This window comes from Ostrinia furnacalis, unplaced genomic scaffold (genome assembly GCF_004193835.3).
Source record: "Ostrinia furnacalis isolate ACB-3 unplaced genomic scaffold, ASM419383v2 OfSCF6946, whole genome shotgun sequence".
NCBI classification, from domain to species: domain Eukaryota; kingdom Metazoa; phylum Arthropoda; class Insecta; order Lepidoptera; family Crambidae; genus Ostrinia; species Ostrinia furnacalis.
In genome coordinates this window covers 25,620-49,542 of record NW_021137185.1, presented here as the reverse complement: position 1 = coordinate 49,542, position 23,923 = coordinate 25,620, and the positions used below count along the sequence as shown (strand labels likewise).

The 23,923-nt window shown below is 36.3% G+C and overlaps 1 protein-coding gene across 4 annotated transcripts in view; it reads right to left on the bottom strand.

Moving 5' to 3' along the window:
* Positions 1-15,850, bottom strand: part of cyc (basic helix-loop-helix ARNT-like protein cyc) — a 101,109-nt gene extending 85,259 nt beyond the window's left edge. For 2 of the 4 annotated variants that reach the window (XM_028318634.1, XM_028318635.1), the window contains exons 1-2: positions 15,550-15,850; positions 745-810 (exon numbers count right to left, since the gene is read on the bottom strand). In XM_028318634.1, the coding sequence (XP_028174435.1) occupies positions 745-767 (23 nt within the window). In that variant the 5' untranslated portion in view covers positions 768-810; positions 15,550-15,850. The remainder of the gene's footprint in view (positions 1-744; positions 811-15,549) is intronic. The other 2 variants (XM_028318638.1, XM_028318639.1) reach the window with 1 other exon arrangement.
* Positions 15,851-23,923: the final 8,073 nt, after the last annotated feature.

Sequence of the window (23,923 nt, the reverse complement as noted above, 5' to 3'; positions counted from 1 at the left end):
AAAATCCAAATACGTAACTAATCAAGCAACTTTTTTAAATCGCTATCCGTCTTTAACTTTACTTACCGAATAACAATGTTTAACCACAGATAATATGTATAATAATGTAACTAAGCAATTGCAATTCGCGGTGTAGACCAGGGGCCGTTCACCAAAAACAAAAATCATCACACGGGTGAAATGAAATGTCACAATAGCTTTTCAAGGCAGATTTATGAAATAAAATTATTTTAAAATTACTGTTATTGTTTTACAGATATCTACAGTGCAGAAATGTAACGTTGCCATCGTTTCGTCCCTGGCAAAGCTAATAATATAATTAATGAATTAAGCGTGTCATTATATTAACCATGAACACAGTGCAAAGCAAACATATCGGGACGTATAAATATTTCAATGGAATTTTACAACGATGACTGAAATATCGAAAGAAATTCTGTAACTGAATGAGTATAGCTTCATAAAGCATAGTAAAAAATAATGTTTATTTTATTAACTGTTTTTTAAGATAGGTACTTGTTGCACAAATTACTAATAGTCCCGTTAACCCCTCGCCCTAAACTAAATATGCTTGTGTTACGAGTGGGTTTACCAAGGTTTACCACAATAGTCGAGCGGCGGAAAACGTATCTTCACGATTGTCAGTATAGTGGTAGTATATTCTTTATGGCAATGGAAACGTAACATTTCAGCCTTGGTGCCGTGTGACAGTGTTCCTCCCGCGCGGCGCCGCCTACGAAATACCTGGAGTGCCTGAACCGCGTCATGACTCGTGCCAGCTGCGGCTGCCGCGCCGGGCCCCGGGTCTACCTGCAAGCAGAGCAACGACTCAAACTGATAGTATGGGACGCCACCACTATGATTTCTCTTCAGCAATAATAGCCCTTAACATTCTCATCCGTAGCAAAACTATCGATCATAGTTGCTCACCAAAATGATATCCGTATTTTCGAATTTATCCAGGGCAAATACAGCGCCAAGAGGCAGCGATGGATAAACCTTCAGCTACGGAAATCATACAGATAAGTTTGCTCAACCAGGTAACCAAAAAAAAAAAATTATTCAAACAGGCAAAACATTTTGCTGAAGAAAAATTATGCGGTTCGTCCCACTTCACACTGTACTGCAATAATTTCTATCTTTAGAGTTTTCTAATAACTAATAGTCATTAAATGATGTTAACTACTAGCAATGTATTAATTTATATTCTTGTATGTATTATAATTAACATTCAACTGCCCAAGGCTGCATCATGTATGTAAATATCCAGTATTACAGGCATATATCGAGTTACATAATCACAAAAACACCCTAAACTTTCCTTATAAAGTTCAAATGGCCAACAATTGAAACTTTTCACCTGTTAGCTAATTCGCGTGAATACAAAATTATTCAGTAATCAATACCAAACAAACAGCAAAGTTTCTGAATGCAGCAAACTTTCTGAATAGGGTTTTTGTTTAACAGAAAACAATGTCATTTTTAAGGCTTTTAGTTTTCAACAAATGTTTTCCCATTCATAGCCTGGCCATTTGGCCTTTATTTAAACGGTGCAAATAGCTTTCCAACTTTCTTTTTGGGGTGATTGTACCCACATAATGCTAACTTTGAGGGACTTACAACAAAATATCTGCGAAATCCCGAGTGATGAGGAGAAGTGTATAATTTATTTTTGAATTCAATGTTGATCTTTTAAAAACCGACTAGGTACTTACAAAAAATACTTTATTTATGAGAATGCACTAGATTCAGATTCATTATTACCTATGTAATATTTTAAGGAAGCTCCAATTAATTATAGGTGTAAAATTCTAAATTGAATAAAGATTTTCCATGTTCATACTTTTTATTTTAGAACTACTCGATCTGAAACGCTTTGACCGACCTCGCAGTACGAGTATTTCGATCAAAATGTGAATGTTTACTCGAGTGCATCAATCTGAATCTGAAGCTTTGCCCATGAGAACAGTAATAAAAGTAAACCATCAAAACCCCGCAATTTAGTGCTCGCATAGGAAAATCGTTTCCTTTCCCATTGCTTTCCACATTTCATTGCTTTGCAGTTTTTTTGACTTCATAAAGCAAATGCATTTCACCGTATTAAACGAACCTAAGCTTACAGTGACAAAAAATACAGAAGTCACGTGACTGCGGATTACTAATACCCAATGATTGTGGCCGATACTGATCAGTTGCATCAAATACTCCAGGTACTCAGCAACAAATCGATACAACCCTGCCAGTGCCTAACTCGCATCATCAGCATCAGCATGTCTTTTCTTAAAGGCTACTAAACCTTTGTTTGTCACTTGTCATCCGCTTTGCAAAGGGCGGAAGTCGAACTTTAACTTCAAACTCCTCCTATGTTCTTCTGATTAATTTCGTTGCGGGTCCATCAATGACAGTTTAACCCTGGCCTGGCCCGGGACAAACTTGGCCTTCACTGGGTGGGTTTTATTTATTGGCGGTCAAGCTGTAGATCCTGGCTACACAGGCTACACGAACGAGAACTAGAGGTGGGAATAGTCCCCGTCAGATCAAGATGAGCCAAAAACATAAATTGAGCCAAAAGCGTTAGCAGGTCAAGTCCATTACAGGACAGTGATCGCCGCCAACCAAAATACCGACCTATTAACAGATGCACATATCCATTTTCGTCCATATATTATACCAGTGCCGATAAATAAATACAGATTTGAGCAAGTTGATGATTATTAGGTCAGTTTATATATTTGTTACTTGATTTGTCTTCAGCCACGTTAAACATTTAAATCAAATGAGAAAATGCAACACCGTGGCTGAAGAGAAAAGTGCCAGTTCAAGAATCGTGAGGTTAATATTTTTTGGATTAATGCCTCACTTTTTATTTTTCTATCAAGGTCACGAAACTAGCATCCAGACTTAATGAGATATACAGGGTGTTTGGTAAATGGGTATATGAGCCGACACTAACCCATGTTAACATGGGCATATAAATGGTATGGTGAAGTCAGAAATTTGATATCATCATTTGATTTTTTTAAATTTTCATACTAAATAAATTTTATAAATCCGATTTGTATGAAAATTAAAATAATTAAAATTATGATATCAATTTTCTGACTTCACCATACCATTTATATGCACATGTTAACATGGGCTAGTGTCGGCTCATATACCCATTTACCTAACACCCTGTATATATGAAAATACCCAATATTAATTAGACATTAAACCTCAGGCGTGCAGACTTCAGAAAATATTTGACTGACTAAAAGTAAACGTACCAGAGCATCCCAAGTAACACAAAACACAATTATAAGAAGCGTACAACAGCATGAACCTACGTGCAGAGCAGTATATGAGCAGCATATGTAGCACTATATCAGCCGTATAAAAGTCTATAAGTGTCTTGTAAGCGCAATTTGGGCCCCAAATAATACGGCTTTGAGCATTATTAAATATTATTAGTGCTGCTAACCAGCGCTTATAATGTTATTGAAGACAGACATTAGTAAAGTTGTTAGACAGCATATTCTAATGTAAAAAGCATTTTATTAGATGTTAGTACAGCTTTGAAACAGCTTTCAGAATTACAATGCCAAAGTTACGTTTTATTCTAAGGCTGAACGTTTTATTTTGTTTGTTTGAAAGTATTCGAAAAAACTTATCGCATTTTATTGTCCGATTTGATTATTTTTCGTTTAGAGTATTGCAGTGCAATGGTGTTGTGAGGAGATGTTTTAATGTCTTTATTTAAAATAATTTATCATAAGGTAAGTATCATATTTTTTTGTTTCAAGAATGAAAATGAGCTGGGAGTATTAGTCTTATGTGAAAATATATATATGTTTGTGGTTTATAATTCACGCGCCCTCACAGAAATCCTTTTTTTAATAAAATAGGGACAAATTTAGAATCGACATATGACACTTTTTGTGATTTTTTTAACGATTTGATTAATTTTAACTTATAAAATTGCTTCTATCGATACTCCGCTTGTAAGAAAAGGATAATAAGTAGTATTTCATGCATATGTGTATTATAATTTTATTTTCTATGTTAGAGAAAACAGAAAGCAAATGGCGTCAGATAATATTAATGTTTTAAACTTTCAACTAGTGTCTTTTAATGTTGTCAGTCTTATTATAGTAAAAAGAAAATGGTTAAGTCATTCAACCTACATATAAAATATCTAAGTGATATCTTTAGCATTACTGTAACACTTTTTAGGTATGTTATAATGTTCATTAGGTTTAAACGTCATAAAAATGGATTGCTTTAGTGTTAATCAGGGTACCGAAACAATAATTTAGAATCCTTTAATCACGTCATGATCCCCTACTCCACGTCTTTCAATTTTATCTGTCTCCAATTAGGTAGGTACCTAGTTTGACAAGTGTTAAGTATAAAATCATTATCACTACAAATGTAATTTGTAATGAAACACGATATAGCTACCTATCTTATTTTTCGCTCATTGTAATAGTAATAATTTAAAGGAACTTTTTGTAACTAGTTAGTAGTGTTGCTGTAGTCGTTTTTTTAAGGGTATGCGTTATACGGGTAATTATTTAGTTTTCAGGTAACTACTTCTCTATTAAGTCATAAATAAGCTTATTTGTTTTTTTTTCAGATGCCTTTTAAAATAGTGCAAACGACCGAAAGGGATGAAGGAATGTTCTACGGAACTTCTTGACTCACACAACAACCGATTGTACTGTATTTTGTGTATGAGGTGTATCATTTTTTGGAACACGTTTTGCATTTCTTAAACCAAATATAAAGTTTGAATATTCCGTCTTTATCTTTCTCTTTACTCCACCTGTTCTCTTAGGCTGAGTTGCACCACCTAACTTTGACCGTAACTATGACGATAACCGATGTTTTTTGTATGGGGTTTGACAGATTTTTGACGTTTGTTAAAGTAAGTTGGTGCAACCCGGCCTTAAGTCTTTTTCCACTGTTTATTCATGTCAATAACGTGACACGTTCGACATAAATTTTCTAATGAATATACAGGACCTACTAACGCACAAATGAATATAATCATACGGCTCGTGGTTTTATGGCCAAATTATGACCTAAAGTAATAAAATATTTTTTTTATTTATCTAAATAGTGCTAAAAGCTTTAAAGTAACAATAAAATAAGAAGATAACAGAGCTAAAACTTTAGTAAATGTTTGGCTAATGCTGAGCAGTAAATAAGCATAAGAAAAGATCATAAAAATGCGTTCAATCTGTAAAATGTGTTAATATATCTGAATGCACTATAGAATATTTCGACAACGTTTATTTAATGCATTAGGTTTTCTTATTTACTAATATACGGTTTTAACCTTTGTGTTAGTGTAAATGCTGTTAAAGGTGCTGTATATTAAAAGTAATTAATGTTTTAGTATGATTATAAGCCAATTAACTTAATTTTTTAGACCATATAATAGCTTCATGCATTGTAAATTTTACCGCATTCTACTCAAAAGCATTTAAACTAAGTCAAAACTGATTTAAAGTGATAGTCTGACTTTAAAACGTAAATCAATCTTAACTTCAGTGAATATACAGCTTGCGTGTTACTTGGGATAAGCAGCTCGTCTAAAAATTTTTTTCCACAAAAGATATATGAGCCCCAAATCAATAGCAAATAGTGAATATCTGCTTTATCAGCGTATTAAGTACGTCTCAGCGTCGACTTCCTCCTATTTTCTCCTTTTTCATTTCTCACGGGTATATTGACGGTTAGTTGTCCCTTGGAATTAACTTATCTTAGGTACTGACTACACTGACTTAATATCTTGTTGATGAAAAGATTTTTATTTTCTTTAAAATCATTACAATTTGCTGTACTCTCTAAAACATGACACTAATTAGAAAGAATGCATTTTTATCTTTTACTTAAAAAAATAAGAGCCTGATGAAACATTTGTTATCACGATAACAATGCATAAATGTGCTCATTATCTTTTGATGTAATCTTCGCAACAGACATTGGATAATGTTGCAGACATAACAATATTGTTATCTAGTAATATGACAGCTCAGAGTAGGTAGTATTTTAAAATGGGTTAGAAAGGTATCTGACTGAAATTGAAGAGATCTCCAATTTCAGTCAAACAATCATTATTACAATAATTATTATTATAACATTTACTAAATTGGTATATAACATTTATGTATTGTTATTGGAAGTGTTGTAGCGTCGCGTTCAGGTCGCGGGATTACGAGAGCGGCCGGTAACGAGCCCACTGGCCTTGTGCTCTAAGCCTAAGCCAACGTCGGGACTGGACAGTGGTGTCAGCGAATTTCACAAAGCAATAAAAACACATTTATCAGGCATAATCGCGCAGATGAGACCGAAAACAGCACGCTTTATCAAACGCTGGTGGTAGCACGTGAAGTAGCTCAGCATCTCGCAGCGTTTGTAGGCCGTGGTATAGTCACGCAAATATGTTTCTAGGCTGAGCAAGCCACGTATCTGAGCACACCAGGCAGTCTGCCAACAAGGAGAGATTGCGTGAGATCATGTGGAGAGACAATCTGGTCAGGTGGGGATTCTTGGATGTCTTAAACATGGAGTGCAGGTGCGGTTTTGTTCCCCAGTCGACGAAGCACCTGATGTCATGCCCTGAGTGCCCAAGCAACTGCACTCAGGAGGATTTTAATGAGTGCTACTGACAACGCCACTCTTGTGGCGAAGTTTTGGGCTGACACTGTGTAGGTTTGTTGTCGACACCAAAAGAAGAAGATGTGGAGAGCTGTAGGTATCCGCCTTTACTATCGAAGTGACAACGACGGCTCTGTCAAGAGTGAAACCACAGGTTCTAGTTCTTTACAAAAATAAAAGTTACTTTCACTCCAGGTGCTATTACAAAATTCCATCCTGTAATACGGGGTGCTGAGCTTCTCAGTGATAAATTTTGAAAATGATTAAACAATATCATATCAATGATGATTGGTGTTTCAGATGGATACAGGAAGATCATTGGAAATTAATGTAGAGTTTCGGTAGAAATCAAACTATCTCTTATTAAATAGACTCGAAGGGGAAAATTGAAATCAAAAATGAGGTTTAGTGGAGGAACATAAAATATAACTTTAGCAGATTCATAATAATACTTTTTTAGAAAGAAATACCTAATGAATGTTCCAGAACAGTTTGGCAATTCGGATTTTTTAAACAGAACGAAATCTACACAGAAAAAGCGGCCTGCATAAGCTTCTAAAATATGAGTACGGAATTTCAAACAGGCATAATATTATAATACATTCATAGGCAACGCAATAAAAGCACACTGCGTTTGCTATAAAAACTAAATTTAAGGAAATATCGTACCGTATTTTACGTAAGAAGTAAGAACCTACTCTTTTGTAGGTATTAAACTTTTAAGAAAAACAATAAACAGTTTGATTTAAGCTGCAATTGTGATGCTGCAAAATCATCTTAAAATAGAATGTGATATTCTAAATAAACGCAAACAGATTTAACTTTGCATTGTGTGCTTTAATGAGATGAAAAACATACTAAAATCGGCCTAAATGTCTTTCGAAGTCAAAATAAACACGTGGAACGAGAAGTGATCATTAATATGCGGGTTTTATATAGACTGCTGGCTTATGAAATATACAGGGTGGAAACGATAAGTGATCTCACTCGATTATTTCTAAACTTTACAAGATATCGTAAAACAGGTTACTGATTCTGGAAGTGCTTCACGTACGAACTCTTTTAATCGGTATCAATAATTTCCAGAATTAACTGGTTCTATCCGAAAGTCAAATGTTTACAGCTTCCGTATTAAATATATGCCAACTTTTAAAATAAACTCGTTAATTGCATACTTATTTAAACTTATTTTGGAAAACATTTGGTTTTAGGCTTTATTGCTGTATATTATCAAGAGATGAGTGCTATGACACTGACATTGATTCTGTAACCTACTATTGATACCGTTTGATAGAGCTCGTGAAGCGCTTTTAGGATCAGTAACTGGTTTTTTTGGTATCTTTTATAGTTTAGAAATAATCGAGTGAGATCACTTATCGTTTCCACCCTGTATAACAGTATATTGTATTTTTAACTCATTTAATGTATTGTAATTTAACCACCCTCTCCAGATAGAATAATACCTATCAAGCTAACGTTAAAGTAGGAATTATGTGCGATGATGTAAACAATCGCTAGTGTGAATGTTTGCATAGCATCTATTTTCTAGGAATCTGAATGCTCGGACACCAGCAGAATAGACTGAAAACGACACTCGTGTCATGTCGCGCTCGTCTCAGCCCACCTGATAGGTTTCCGCCGACAAATTAACTTTGTAGCAACTACTTAGCTGTGTCCGCGACTTCGTGTGCGTAGTGGAAAAAAAATACTAGAAAGAAAAGGCTTCTCCACATTATTATCCTGCATATTCTAAGGTCCTAAATTCAGCATAAAATACAAAACGATGATACTTGCCCGCCCTCAGCTCCGAACTGAATCTGAATTCAGATAGATGTTATTTTTTATATTTTTCAAAAATGTATTGAATCAGTGTCTTGGTAAAGAGAATTAACCCATTTATTCTGCTAAAGGCATTAAAGATTACTATTTTTTTAATTTCAGCGTGTCAGTTGCTTCCTAAATCCTTCATATTTGAAAAATTGATAACAGTTTTACCTGAAGCTATTACCAGGAGAATTTATATAAACAAATTGAAATTTTAACTAAAAACTGAAAGCCGCGGGCAGGCGATCGGGGATACCAAATGAATGTAAACAATGATGGTTTTTCCCAGACTATTGACTCTACCCTATACGTATTATGGTGTAGTTATATTATCTGACAATGTAATGAACTCGGATAACATTGCCTATTTCGAAGTATTGTATTGTAGGGTTAAGTTATTCATGTAAGTCGAGAGCATATGAGAATAATTAACAGTTTAACCGCTATTATCAGTAGCGGTGACTACTCGTGACTACTAATTTATTTGAACAATGGGTGATAGAGCATAGAATATTATTATAGTGTTATCTCAAAAGCAAATTGTACGAGTTCATTCATTTGACTCTTCCAGTAGTCGTAGCCAGGTATGTATCTGTCAGTCGCCATGGGATTTGACTTTTCACGCATGACCTGTATTCGATAACCCACATTCAAAGACAAAACATTTTCAAGGGTGAATTGCTTATCAAATATTTTTGTTACAGAATTTTAAGATGGAGCTGATGAAGTTTAGCGTTTTATTATGAAATCGTAACCTTCGATGATGTAGTTCCTTCTCAGGAGCATTAGGGGCTTTAACAATTTTTGTGCCATTAGCAAAATGTACTTCCTAGTAACGTAAGTACAAGTCCGACAATTTCATTGAATTTGATCTGTACAACACTAACGGTACAGGGTACATACAAACATTCCTTTTCAATATGACTAGTCGTAGAATGCACTGCAAAGGGCCAAAAGTTTTGTTTACCTCTGCACTTCAACTTTGAACTATATTTGGAGAGGCAGAGGCGCAAGTAAATAGTGGATGCTTTATAAATCTCATTTTTTTCATTGTCTGTTTTGGCAAAGTATTTGAAGTAATATGCGAATCTATACTCATGCTTTATAATCAACAAAATAGACCACTTAAATAAACACGAAAGACGAAATGTTTCGAGAGGAAAAGGCCTCCCTATGGCGTGAGTTGTGGAAAGTTCTGATCGATTTGTTATAGAGATTATGCAACTGTTAATCGGTCGCGTCGAATATCGATTAACATCGATAAGGGAACGTGTTTGTTTACCCGCAATGTTATAAATAATATTAGCAGGTGCAATTAATAACTGGGAAGGTAACTACTTTAAAATATATGCGACTACTCCTTTTAGGGTGTTTTTAATATCGTGCGGATTTCATCACAGACGCGGGATTGCCCCGCATGCGTGACACCCGCCAGTGTCCTATCCATACAAGTATTTATTTAGTCCAGTCATTACGTACATTCAAAAAAGAAAATGAATTTGCGCTTCTAATTTTTTAATATGTTGTAGGGGATACCTAGAAAAGCTTAACTTGAGATTGTCGACCAAGCTTTCCTAGGAGCTTTCGCCGCCATCTTGGAAAACGCTTAAAATTTGTTTTTCGGCAATAACTCGGCTATCCGATGAGATTCGAAAATTTTTGTAGGACACTTTTTGTAGCTTTCTTTGTGCTCTACAATAACGCCCGAACCATTTTTAGCGTATCATGCATCGTTATCGAGATATCGATCGATAAAGTCAAAAATTTTGGACACAAATTATTTCGGAATAATTAAATAATTAACGTCAGATACGTACAACATAACTTCGAAGGAAAGGTTGCAATCATATTCGACGGTTATCCGACTGATATGACACTCGCTGGAACGAAAACTTCGGAAAGAGTACGACGTTCGAGAAAAAACCAATCGCCGGAGTTCACATTCGATGAGACAACTACTCCAAAAGTTAGCCAGGAGAAGTTTCTCACAAGGGATCAAAACAAGAACCAACTAATACAAATGCTTTGCCGTTACTTAAAAAAAAGTAATTAAAAAGTAATTAAAAGTAATTAAATTTTACTTTTTACTTTTTAATTAATTATTTAATTATTTCGGAATTTTTCATATTTATTAAGACCCAAAGAAAAAAAAAGAAAAAAACAAAAATTGTGTCCAAAATTTTTGACTTTATCGATCGATATCTCGATAACGATGCATGATACGCTAAAAATGGTTCGGGCGTTATTGTAGAGCACAAAGAAAGCTACCAAAAGTGTCCTACAAAAATTTTCGAATCTCATCGGATAGCCGAGTTATTGCCGAAAAACAAATTTTAAGCGTTTTCCAAGATGGCGGCGAAAGCTCCTAGGAAAGCTTGGTCGACAATCTCAAGTTAAGCTTTTCTAGGTATCCCCTACAACATATTAAAAAATTAGAAGCGCAAATTCATTTTCTTTTATTTGCCTTTTTTTCGGACGAAATGACTGGACTAATTGTAATGCGTGGAATACGCACGCGGGACCACAAATACTTGTATGAAAAGGACACTTCACACGTGTCACGCATGCGGGGCAATCCTGCGTCCGTGATGAAATCTGCACGATATTAAAACTTCAAGAGCAAGTAATTTAAAAAAATGTCTTGGTTGTTGTGGCAAAATCATATTTTATAAGTTTACTTTGTTTGTATCTAGTGCGCGGTAGGTTTACAGAATTTATCTATTCCTGTTTTTACAACATTAATGACGTCTAAGACTCGTGATAAACATTTAAATTGCTGAATGCTACGCACAATACATTCGTCGTCAGCCATTACCTAGTTGTTTAATAAATCGAGCGTAAGAAAATACCATTTGTGTAGTTATATTACGTTATCGAATCGGTTGTAGATTCTTGTCATTAATATTACGGATGATGGGCCCTAGAGATAACATGATTGGCCCTGCGCGGCGTCGTGCGAGCCGCGTGTAGGGTTGCCAGGCGTCCGGCTTTAGCCGGACATGTTTGGCTTTTTACGGTCTTGTCCGGCCTGTCCGGCTTTTGTTAGGCTTTTTATTTGGCCTGCTGCGCTAGGCGAAAGTCGAGCCACAGAATAAAATGAAGCGCACGCATCAGGACGTTATGTTGGGCAACTGATAATACGATGACAGTACTCACCCGTGAGTGACACTAATCGCCACATGTCTGGCCAAATGAAGCACAGAGTCCGGCTTTTGTGATTTTGGACCTGGCAACCCTAGCCGCGTGGAACTCCGTCGAACGTCGTAGAACCGCCTCGAGGCCGGCGACGCAACGCTGCGCGCGCGCACACTACACGCGATGCGTGTCACTTCCTAGGATTTATTTTTTAACAGACCCGTTTCATTTGCTTACTCTACGCATCTGATTACAAGTTCATTTTAATGTAGGTATGTACTAAGTATGTAATTTCTTTGATTTGTTATGTAAGTAACAAAATTAACTTAGCAACTTTGTGGCATCTTATAAGGTTTTAATAGGTGCTAAGAACAAAAATGAATTAGTCAGGTGTGTTTTTAATATGTACTGTGATATTAACTTTAGTTCTAAGATACTTTCGAGTGCTTAGAAAATGTTGGGTAATTAAGAGTTACAATTTATGTACTAGAATCAATAGTAAATATTAAAACTAGTTTTGAATTCAAGTTTATACTCGTCTTAAATTAAAATAAGGTGTTCCATATTAAAAGTCAGCTAATAATAGTGTGTCATTGAATACATTATAAAATATTATAAATATTTTAAACTGGTATTACTTAGCCTGATTTTATTTTTGGCTTGAGATATGTATATCAAAGTAGGTAGGCATAATTTAGATTTAGAGATGATAGGATTATTAGCTTTATAATTCAAAAAAGCTGGTATTCTAAGAGACTTGAATGGTGCAGGTCATTAGACTTCAAAAAAAGCAGACTTTTGTTTGCCAAAGTAGTTTCCAAATTAAAGACACCGAGCCTAAGGAACCTCAGTTTGAAGCCCAGATTTCTTAAAGTTTAATCTGACTAAAAATTTATTATCTTTCTTCTAATTAAGATAAAAATATATAAAAGTGTTAAAACCAAGCAAGTAAACATGTTAAGAGCGTTTACGCCGTTTGGAGCAAAAACAGTACTTTTTCAACTCGTTACAATCATTAACCAATAATACTACAAATATGTTATAGGCATAAATAGTTAGGCAATTTCGTCGTCTAAATAGTTAATTGAGAAAATATTGCGATTAGTTTAGCATTTAAGAATTCTGTCAAGATAAGTAATAATAATAATAATAAATAAATAAATCTTTGGACAATTTCACACAGCGCCAGCTAGCCCCAAAGTAAGCAACTTAATGCTTGTGTTATGGGTGCTAGCTTAACGGATATACTACTTATATACTTTTTTTTTAAATACATAAATATTATACATAGTCACACCCAGACCCGTCACAGAAATTAAAATTCATCATTTCAATTTCTGCCCGGCCGGGAATCGAACCCGGGACCTCTCGGCATAGTAGTCCGTTCTGAACCACTACACCAAACGGTCCACACAGGTTTTGTAAATTTCCACTTTAGCGTCAGTTTACAAGCTGAATTTTTTATAAAAATACTGTGAAAACGATTTAACAAACATTTATATCCTATAGCATAGATCCTTGGGCAAATAGTTATCTGAGAAATACTCAGTCATGACCTGACACTAATTACCCCCCCCCCCCCGGTCACATGTCCGGCTTTTAGGGTAAAATGTCCGGCCAAATGAAGCACGAAGTCCGGCTTTTGTGATTTTGGACCTGGCAACCCTAGCCGCAGCGATGCAAAAAGCAAAGAGCTCAGTATAAACACTACCCTAAAAAGGGCAGAACACTGATTTTCAGCTGTAACGCCCCTGGGTCTGCGGGTGTCTATCCGACACTCCGGTTATCCGCCGCCGACACACCGGGCGCAAGAGGACAGCTTATGGTCTCCAACTGTCCCTTCCTAACAGGGTGGGTGTGAAATGTTATGAATTTTCCGGATAAAAAAAGAATAGTAAACGGGAAAAGTTTGTTTTGAATAGAACCGATTTGAAAAAATCTCTCACCATTAAAATTCAAAATTTTTTCTGCTGAACATAGGCTGTATAAAATATTCTCAAAATAGTAAAAAACCTTTGATAATTTACTATTTGATAATGAATTTACGTATTTATTATTGATTAGCACTAATGTATACTATTATTTATAATTATGGAGTCGGTGTTGGAAGATTTGAAGATTTTATAGTTTCCTTGAGCTGTCACTTGACAGCCTGGCACACTTTTACGATGGTGGATCAAAGTATTTTGGTTTGACTATAGAGCGTGAGAACACGCACACAGTCATAATTATTTTAGTGTGAATAAAACTAGCATCGAAATTACCTAAACTTGACATGCCACGTAGGGATTGCAATCCGGTATCATTTTCAATCCGGCCGGATTTCACCGGATTGACGCTAATCCGGCCGGATCCGTCCGGATCCGGCCGGGTTAGCCTATACATCTCTATGTGAAAAACAGGTTAGTTTGATCAACACCAAATCCGGTAATAACCTATTTGACTATAGCACTGTAATAGGTTATCAAAGCAATCGATATTGGTCGACATATTAGTTTTATCGAATTGTTCTTTTGTCGATTGATTATTTTATGGCACTTTGTGGAATACATAATCATTAATCATTATATAGTTGTTTATTTATTTTTCTTCACATCAAGATACGACTTAATGTCAAAACTGACAGATGTCATCAAAATAACATTCGGCCACCATGATGGTTTTTGTGGTTGAGTATTGCTATTTTCTTAACAATCTTTTGTTTTGGACGAATAAACGAAGCCATTTTAAAGAAATTGAATAATAAGAAACTGTTGTAGATTTAAAAGCCCTTCTTTTTGGTAGGTGTACATGTTGTTGGCCTGGGCTCCATACATTTTGGGACAACTCCTTTGTACTTATAAATGCTACTTCAGTTATTTTTAAGAAACAATCTGACTCCTAAGAAACAATAAAACAAGAAGCATTTATTTATTGCAAAGGAAAATGCAATGTAGTGTCGCGGCACGTCTAGCGATCTGGCAAATGCGCGCGCGCTCGACTTTCGCAGTTCACGTTCGCGTATTTTTTGCATTACCGGATCCGCCACCGGATCCGGCGCCAACACACCGGATCCGGTAGGTCCAAAAACACACCGGATCCGCCGGATTACCGGATCCGCCGGACCGGATTGCAATCCCTAATGCCACGCTAGACGTAAATTCTCTTAACAGAACTAGTCTCTGTTTATTAGCATTGAATATAATTACAGTCATTTTCCTCATGATTGCACTATTATTCCTAGACACAACTATGCAAGTGCCATATTTGACTTCTATAACAAGTTACCACTGATGACACAGACAATTAGTTTATTGCAAATACCAAAAATGTACATATGAAATTATGTTTTTAGAATAGGTAACCATGAAAAATAAAAATACCCAAAAAGTGTGCCAGTCAACACATCAATTTTCACTGTTTTGAAACACACAACCTCAGACTTAGGTTAAGGGCAAGTTGCCAGACCAGCACTGACTTTTTAGGGTCCCAGTACTCCCAGACACTACTCTACTTCACAAGTTTAATATACCAGAAATTAGAACTGTTTGTAAGTAGGTATCTGAATATTCATTAAAAAGAGAGTTGACTTGATACTAGCGCAAGACTATAATTTAAATAGGAAAAATCATCTCTTGATATTTTAGGAACAATATCAGCGTATGTCAGTCTTAAGAATGTTGCATAGCGCAGATAATATAAATCTAATGATCTATTATAACATCTAATAGCTTCTGTAATTTAAGAAACTTGTTTAGAAGTTAGAACAAAACTTTTTGATTAGAAGTTATATGTTGCTTTACTAATATGATTTAAATAAAAACAGATATGAAGTAACGTGTATACCATCCCAAACGTAAATAAATGTAACTAGAGCAACGTCCGAAGATATTATTCTGGTAAAGTAAACTTTAGAACAAAAGTTTGGAAAGATAGTTGGAAGTTTCAAACAATTATTATACTTACTGCCCACTCTTTGATGTACTAGGTCGGCTATGGAAATCGTCCATCCTGCGGTAAAAAGCATGGAAACTCCACGAACTGAGCAGTTATCAAATATCCAGACACTTGTGATCACAATACACAAAATAGTTTGAAAACACAATTTTCAACCACAAGATTTCAAAAACACATTTTAATGGAAAATACCGAGTCAAATAAACACACACGCACAAAAAACCAGTTTGAATTATACAATATTATGAAGGAATAAAGTACGATCTAATCGCTGCCTGTTTGTCTTGTCTCAAAAAGTTTATAAACGTCACTGTCAATTATCATATGCTCGCCGCCACAGACAACAAAACTTTGACTTGGCGTGTTCTTGTAAGATAATAAAAATTTAATATTTTTGCTATAATCATTGAAACAAACTATAGAAGATGTTGGACCTGTTGCACCTGTTTGGGGTCCGAAGGTGCAATTAATGAACCCTATGTATTTTATTTTAGAACGTATTGGAGTTGTTATACAACTATTTTATTTATTTCTTGCTTTTTAGTTTTTGAGCTTGTTAAGCCTAGGCGCAGACTACCGATGTTTAGTTGGCCGATAGTTGGGTCGGGCCATAGCACGGTGGTCTGAAAATGAAGCTCCCATACCATAGAAACTTAATGTCAGAAATTAATAAATAAAAATATGCATTGTGTTTAGTATACCTCCCTTTGTTTTACTAATATTGCATGAAGGGTATGAGTAGCTCCATGTGTGAGAAAAAAAATATTTGAATTTTTTTTGTATNAAGGGGCGTTTTTTGGTTTTACTGTTATATCGCGTAAAGGACTTACCCTATCGAAAACTGGTCTTCATGACGGATGAAGAGCATTTAATCCTGCATTGAATAAGACCAAATTCATATGTTTTGGACAAACTGTTCTCGTGCTTATCTTCGAAAAAGTACAAAATGTACGTATAAAATTATTAATGATCCTCTCCACGTCCAATGGCTCGATAGTCGATACCCGCAGGATTCCAAGTTTTGAAAAGGACCGCCTCAACCGAGGAAGAGGTGCAGTAACCGCAGTTAAGGAACGGCTAGGACGAACAAGGAAAGGTGCATCCAGCTCTTAAGCCTTGACAGGGTTAAACACGTAGAGAGGGTCAATAATTATACGTACATTTGGTACTTTTACGAAGATAAGCACGAGAACGGTTTGTCCAATATATAATATGTATTATTATTTATTTATTAGTTTTCGATAGGGTAAGTCCTTTACGCGATATTATAACCGTAAAACCGAAAAAACGCCCCTTTCGGGGGCCCCCACCACTTAAGCACAACTCCGTCGAAGTCGAAAATTTAGAATAGTCTTAATGGGTAACAAATGAAGCTATTAAAACAATAAAATCTTTTGTAGGAATTATTTCCGATTTCAAATGTAATTCTACTGGCCTATTAGGCAGTTCGATTTTTTAAATTCTTTATTTAATCAATATTGATTTCTATTATTTTCATTAAAACGTCATTAGCAGGTTAGTAACTAATAACACTGCTGGAATGGAAAGGATTCGGCATAAACATTCATGGCGAGTACATCACTCACCTTCGGTTTGCCGACGATATTGTGGATATGGCAGAATCGTTAATGGCGAGTACATCACACACCGTCGGTTTGCCGACGATATTGTGGATATGGCAGAATCATTGGAAGATCTTGGCACAATGCTCGAAGACCTTAATCGAGTTTCCCAACAGGTAGGTCTGAGGATGAACATGGACAAAACGAAGCTTATGTCGAATGTCCATGTTGCGCCTTACCCAGTTTCAGTTGGGAGCTCAATTCTCGAGATTGTCGACAAGTATGTCTACCTCGGACAAACGATCCAGCTAGGTAGGTCCAATTTGAGAAGGAGGTCAATCGTCGAATCCAACTCGGCTGGGCAGCGTTCGGGAAACTACGCAACATCTTTTCGTCCAAAATACGTCAATGCCTGAAGACTAGAGTGTATAACCAATGTGTTTTACCAGTGAAACATTATTCAATGAAAATATTGTCCGAACCCTTAGTATTTCTCTTCGACAAATACATTAACACACCGTGAACCACTTTTCTTTCACGACTATAAAAATATTTTAGCAATTTAATTCACAAAATCAATTGCACACATTTAAAATAAAGTTTGTTTACACTTTGACAACAATAGACTGACATGCAAGGTGACATGTCAATGAAGTTTTCAGTTATAGATGACCCACGCTGAACTGTCCCGCCAAACTCAATGACAGGGGGGCGCTACCATCGTTCAACTATATGGTTTCCAATATGGCAAAAATCTGAACCAGCGATCCGGTATTGACGGTGGCGCCCCACTGTCAATGTCATCGACAGGACAGTCCAGTATTTTGGAACTATACTGTTGCCATTAAAAGAAATTAGTACCATTAGTTTTCCGCAACATGGCGAGGGTTTTTATGTTCCTGGTCAGGCTATATATTCCTAGTTATATGAGTATTTAATTTACATACTATTCTCGTATTGAAAGCGGTCAATAACTTCATAAAATAACATCAAAGACTTGAAAAATCACCTACCGAAAATTCAAAATTTCCAAAGCTTGGTACATGCAAAGCGGCACCCAAAGGCACAAGAATTGTATGTCATCTTGATCGCCGTGTATGGCAGGCGCGGATCCAGCCCTCAAAAAAGGTTGTGGGCACAGCCACCAAAAATTAGCAAGGTGAGAGTTGGATTGGTTTACGAACTCACTCATGAACAATCCTGGACTTATGTTTTGAACAATTTTTTAATTTGATATTTTTTACATCATCAGATGAACGGCTGTGTTCCAATTCCAAATCACGCTCGATTTTTTAAAGGCTCATCAGTCAGCCGTTTTTTCTTTTATCTTATCAATAGATCATAATTAAAACAAGCAAATTAGGGTTGTGGGCATGCCCACAGTGCCCACAACGGTGGATCCGCGCCTGGTGTATGGTGCAATAGCTCATGTGAGTACCTACCAGCCCTTCAGTTCTATTCAGTTTTAAAAAAATCCAAGCACTTTAAGTGTTTTTTTCCATACAAAAAAAAATTCAAATATTTTTTTTCTCACACATGGAGCTACTCATACCCTTCATACTATATTAGCAACACAAAGGGAGGTATACTAAACACAATACATATTTTTATTTATTAATTTATGACATTAAGTTCCTATGGTATGGGAGCTTCATTTTCAGACCACTGTGCATAGGATCGGGCAGGCAGGGCTGTTGATCACATGAAGCTACAGATAAAAATGGAGGCCACACTCCGAATACCTACTTGAAGCACAAACTAAGTATCACTATCTCGCTCTCTGTGGGCAGACTCGCTCTTTCTTAATAAACAAAAAATATAAAATTGCTCAAATTCAATGAAACCAATGTAAAATCTTTATTTCTTGACATAGGTATCATGGTCTGCGCCGCCCAGGCTAAAACTTATTTTATCAATGACTGTTGGCAATGAGGATCATTTCGATTTTTAGCTGTGAATGCAGATTTATAGGTCTAAGAAATCCTTAATATACAGTCCAATAATTTTTGTTCTACGACAAAAATTGACGAAGTAATGGCCAAATTACTAAGCTAAGCTAAGGTGCTAGCTTAACGGATTATTTTAGTGACCTAAACGTCATTGAAAATTCATACAAAAAAACCCTAACGCCCGTTTCCGTTTTCCCTATTCACAAACGATTCTGGACGCTGTGCATTCAGCAAATTGAATGCACAGCGTTGATTATAGAGCTCTGTGATTGGTTCGTGTGTCAACCTGTGCGTCCACGCGCACTGTGAGACCTCATAGTAATGTTTGTGAATACATGCGTTAGAAAACTAAACCGATCCTCTATGAAAAAAACACAAAATTAAATATCTTTTCTTTGGACAATTTCATACAGCGCCATCAATATCATATCAATTTTCTGACTTCACCATACCATTTATATGCCCATGTTAACATGGGCTAGTGTCGGCTCATATAGGTACCCATTTACCTAACACCCTGTATAGTTAAACAATGGTGGCGCCCCGCTGTCTATGAGTTTGACTGGGACAGATCACCTGTAGTTACTTAGAGATGGGTTTCCACCCGGGTAAAACCCAATGTGGTGCCGGCAGCCGTGTGGTGACGGCAGAGTAGAATACATTTGTCACCAACCCCTACTCTTCCCGCGGGTGTCGTAAGAGGCGACTTAGGGACTACACATCAAACAGAGAATGGGCAGCAGCGCTCTCTGAAAAACATCAATCTTTAAAACTGCGATCTCCAACCCGCCTGCCAAGCGTGGAGATTATGGCAAAACCCTCCACTATAGTGGAGGAGGCTCATAGTCCAGCAGTGGACTGTAAAGGGCTGTTGATGAGGTTGTATGTTAAAATCTATCAGAGATAATAATATTGATGATACATAAGATTATGATTACGTAGGTACACAAGATTGATAATTTGTAACTGCGTGAATCGTACCTGACACTGACTTGCAAACAAAGTAAGAAAATTTGAAAATTTCGCGTCTACCTCAACGCGACGTATTCATCTTTCATCCTTTTCAAATGGCACGATATAATTCCGTCTACATTTCCAAGTAACATATCTGCCCATCTATGTTTTTCTTAAGATAAAAGGGTAAAATGTTTTACTAACATGGCATCCCTAAATTCACTCACACAATAGACAAACGCCAAAATTTTGCGTCACAGTTTTGTTGTAGCGCGAGTTCCGTCCGCCTTTTTTTATAGGTCCATGGGTAAAAACCGGGTTTTTACCCAAATCACCCAGTTTTAACCCAATCGGGTGAAATGGGTTTTTACCCACTACCCATCTCTACCTGTAGTTCATCTATACCAGTAAAGGAGGACGTACACTTATCTGCGCCGCATTTTCCTAAAAAGCGTTCGATGCGTGCGGCTGGCGCATTTGTTCTACTCATTAAGACGTGATGGAAACATCATCACTACACAAAATAAATAATCTATGAGCCAAGACTTTGATACGTTCGATTCAGCTAGGACACGGGCTAGGAGCTTCGGACGTTATGTATTAGTCAGACAAACGGATTGAAAAATAATCGGACCTTGACAGAACCAAATGTAGAAGAGCCTTTGTTGATTTGATTTGGTGGGGTGCTCAAGAAATAAAAATACAGTTTATTTATTATAATTTAATGCATAATTTGGCTTTCATTAGTGTCCTAGAGTAACAATTTCTTAGACGTAGTCGAAGAGGTTCCTATGTAATATGCAGTTGTTGGTTAAAGCACTTTGTGATTGTGAACTTAGACGTAGGTTTAAAACTCAAGACAGATCCTAATATATCGGCAGCGTTCAGTAGATGTGAAGCAACACCGCAGCCTCGATTGACCATCCATTTGTCGGATTCAGTCTGTTGATGATATGCCAGCATGATACTAAAGCTGAGTTTTATTTAAACCCGATAATTTGAAGTAACAAGTCCACATTACATAGGAAGTACTGCACACGTTTGGCATCAGTACACTCAGTACTATTTTGATTATAGTATTTGGTGTTGTGTTAAACAACATAGATTTTTATACTATTTCTTAGAGATCACATAAACATTCAATAACACTGTATTTTCGAGTGACACATTTGTTTTTACTAAATTGTTTTGGTTAAACTTCCATTCAAATGGAGTATAATAATGCCATTACATATTTAATTTTGTTTAAGGTACAAATATGTATTAATTAAAAAAAGAAAACAAGTTTTAGTATATAGCTATATAGATCGAGATATTATACAGTTTACTCTTCAGTCGGTTTTGTAAAGTTGTCGCAGCAAAAAGTAATCGCCTGCGCAAGACCTTGACAACAGGAAATTTTGATGCTTTTCAACATTATGTCATAATTACGAACAAGTAATATTAAGTTTACATAGAAACGAGTCAATTTTACATATATTATTCACATTCAAATCTCAAAAATCGCTGGATGGTATTTACAAGGGCAACAGCTTTTGTATTAAAATCAAAGACATTAAAAATGTTTATCCATATTATTATCCCTTCTTATAATTTAGTACATTACACCACAGAAGAAGTATTTTTGGAACATTCGAATTTCATATCGCATACAGACTGATTCGAAGGTTGGCGAAGATTCGTATGGAAATAGGAATTAGAAAGTTACAAAAGTATATCTTCTGGCCATGGACGGCGATCGACTTCGCACCAACTGGCTATCCCCAAATCCGATCCAACACAAATTTTGTTTCACATTTGCTAATATACAATTTGACTTTAGCCCCTAACATCACATAGCAGCACATCTCAGCTTCGGTCTTTAAATGACACGATAAAAATTATATCGTCATAAGTGTGCACAGTATACTGAAGTAGAAAAAATAGATAATATAAAATTGTAGGCCGTAAATCGGGCCAAAACTTTCGAGATAGTTCATCAGACACGCGTTACCGCTACTTGCTTAGATAAAACATTGCTACTTGCTACACCAAACGTGAAAAACATAAAACACCAGTTAATTAATTATACCAAACGAACGCTTACTTACATTATTTGAGTAAGTAGTACGACATTACAACCATAATAAAAAAGTGACTTGTTCCCTAAAGGCATGTGACAAGCCTTTACAAGTAGTTTTGCTACGCGTACCTTTTTACAGTCGCGGTGGCCTTGAGCCAGAATCAAATAGTGCTTTTAAACTTCGGCAGCTATTAAAAGCACAATAAACATTAACAATCACGAATCATTATTATGGTTTAAAAGTCAAAATACTGTCCAGTTCCTTGTCAAATGAACGTGTCACTTGATTTAATCTATATATAAAAGAAAGTCGTGTTAGTTACTCCACTTATAACTCAAGAACGGCTGAACCGATTTAGCTGAAAATTGTCAGGGAGGTAGTTTAGGGACAGGAGAAGGACATAGGATACTTTATATCCCGTTCGAAATAAAAAAGTCTGCTTATTTATTGCCATTAAGGCGGAACAAAGTTTGCCGGGTCAGCTAGTTATTTCTAAATGGTTTGGTGTGGTATATTAATAAAGCAACATACAATAATGTATATCTAAGGCAGCAGATCGAGTGCGTAAGATTTTTGCGACAATAACGCAAGCACCGATTACTATTTATACGGAGCTATGTGATAGTAATCTTAACATAAATGTTCCAAAGTCCTCTAAGAGACTTATATTTATTATTAAAAATGTGATATACCATGGGATGGCGTAAAACCAGACAACATTCACAACCCCTAACACTATTACTCTTGATACATTCCAACAGCATCTATTATTTGAAATCTTAATAGGTTTTTGATAATATTTGTTTGATTGGAGTTCTAAAAGTCCAGTCTCCCGTCCTTTTCGTGTGATAAGTAAAAAACTCAAGACTCGAATTAATATCAAGCATTTGAGTCGGTCGGTGTAAAGATAAAATTCATCTGAAGCGCGCAAGATCTAGAAACGCTGGCCGTTTATGCCAGGCGTGACTTGAGATACACGTAAACCAGAAAAATTACGTAACTTGAAAATGATCACAATATTTGCTGTCGGAATATGCAATATAACCTACAATAATAGAGGTCACCTACGTACTAGAGTACAACATTGCAAATCTTAGTTTATCAATTCCATCAGTGAATACGTCTAGTTACTATTACTTCTAAGAAGTAGAAAAAATAAATGCGTCTGGAATGAAAGCTGCACGTCGGGTGCTGTGGGAGAGACAGGGTACATGGCACCGCCACTCGACTGGCAACCGATATCCCGGCACTGATCGCGCTGGGTCAAAATGATTGAATTGTAGTGTCGAGGTAGTAAAGAAATCACAATTAATGGATAATGTCATGCACCCTATTTCTGCGTGAGACAAGGTATCTGATATCACTTGGTGTCACTCGAAGCACCTTGTGACGGCCAGTGCCGCCAGCTGCAAATTGCGTATGAAACCGAATATAGTTTAGTCCCGTAGTCAAAATAAAGTAAGTTAACTACATTGATAGCTTGGATAAATTGTTCATACGTCTCTCTCGTCTCTTTATATAATTTGCAGATGGCGCCAGGAGCAACACGCCACATCGGGATCCATCCCAACAAACAGTCTAAACCTTTCTTAACATCTCCTACATTTTCTGACCCTAGAAACTTGAAGAGATCAGGTACGAAGTATCCAAAAACAATACGTTTAGCTCAGAGGGTATAATCCAGAGACGGTTACTATCAGTAAAACTAACAGCAACGATATTCTTCTTTTATAAGAACATTACTGAATCGTTTTAGAGATAGAGAACGATCCCTGAATGTATCCCAATAAGGTAAGACAGAAGATTCCTGCCAGTGCCAACGAGGCAAAAGTAGACCACCTACAAAGAACTGCTT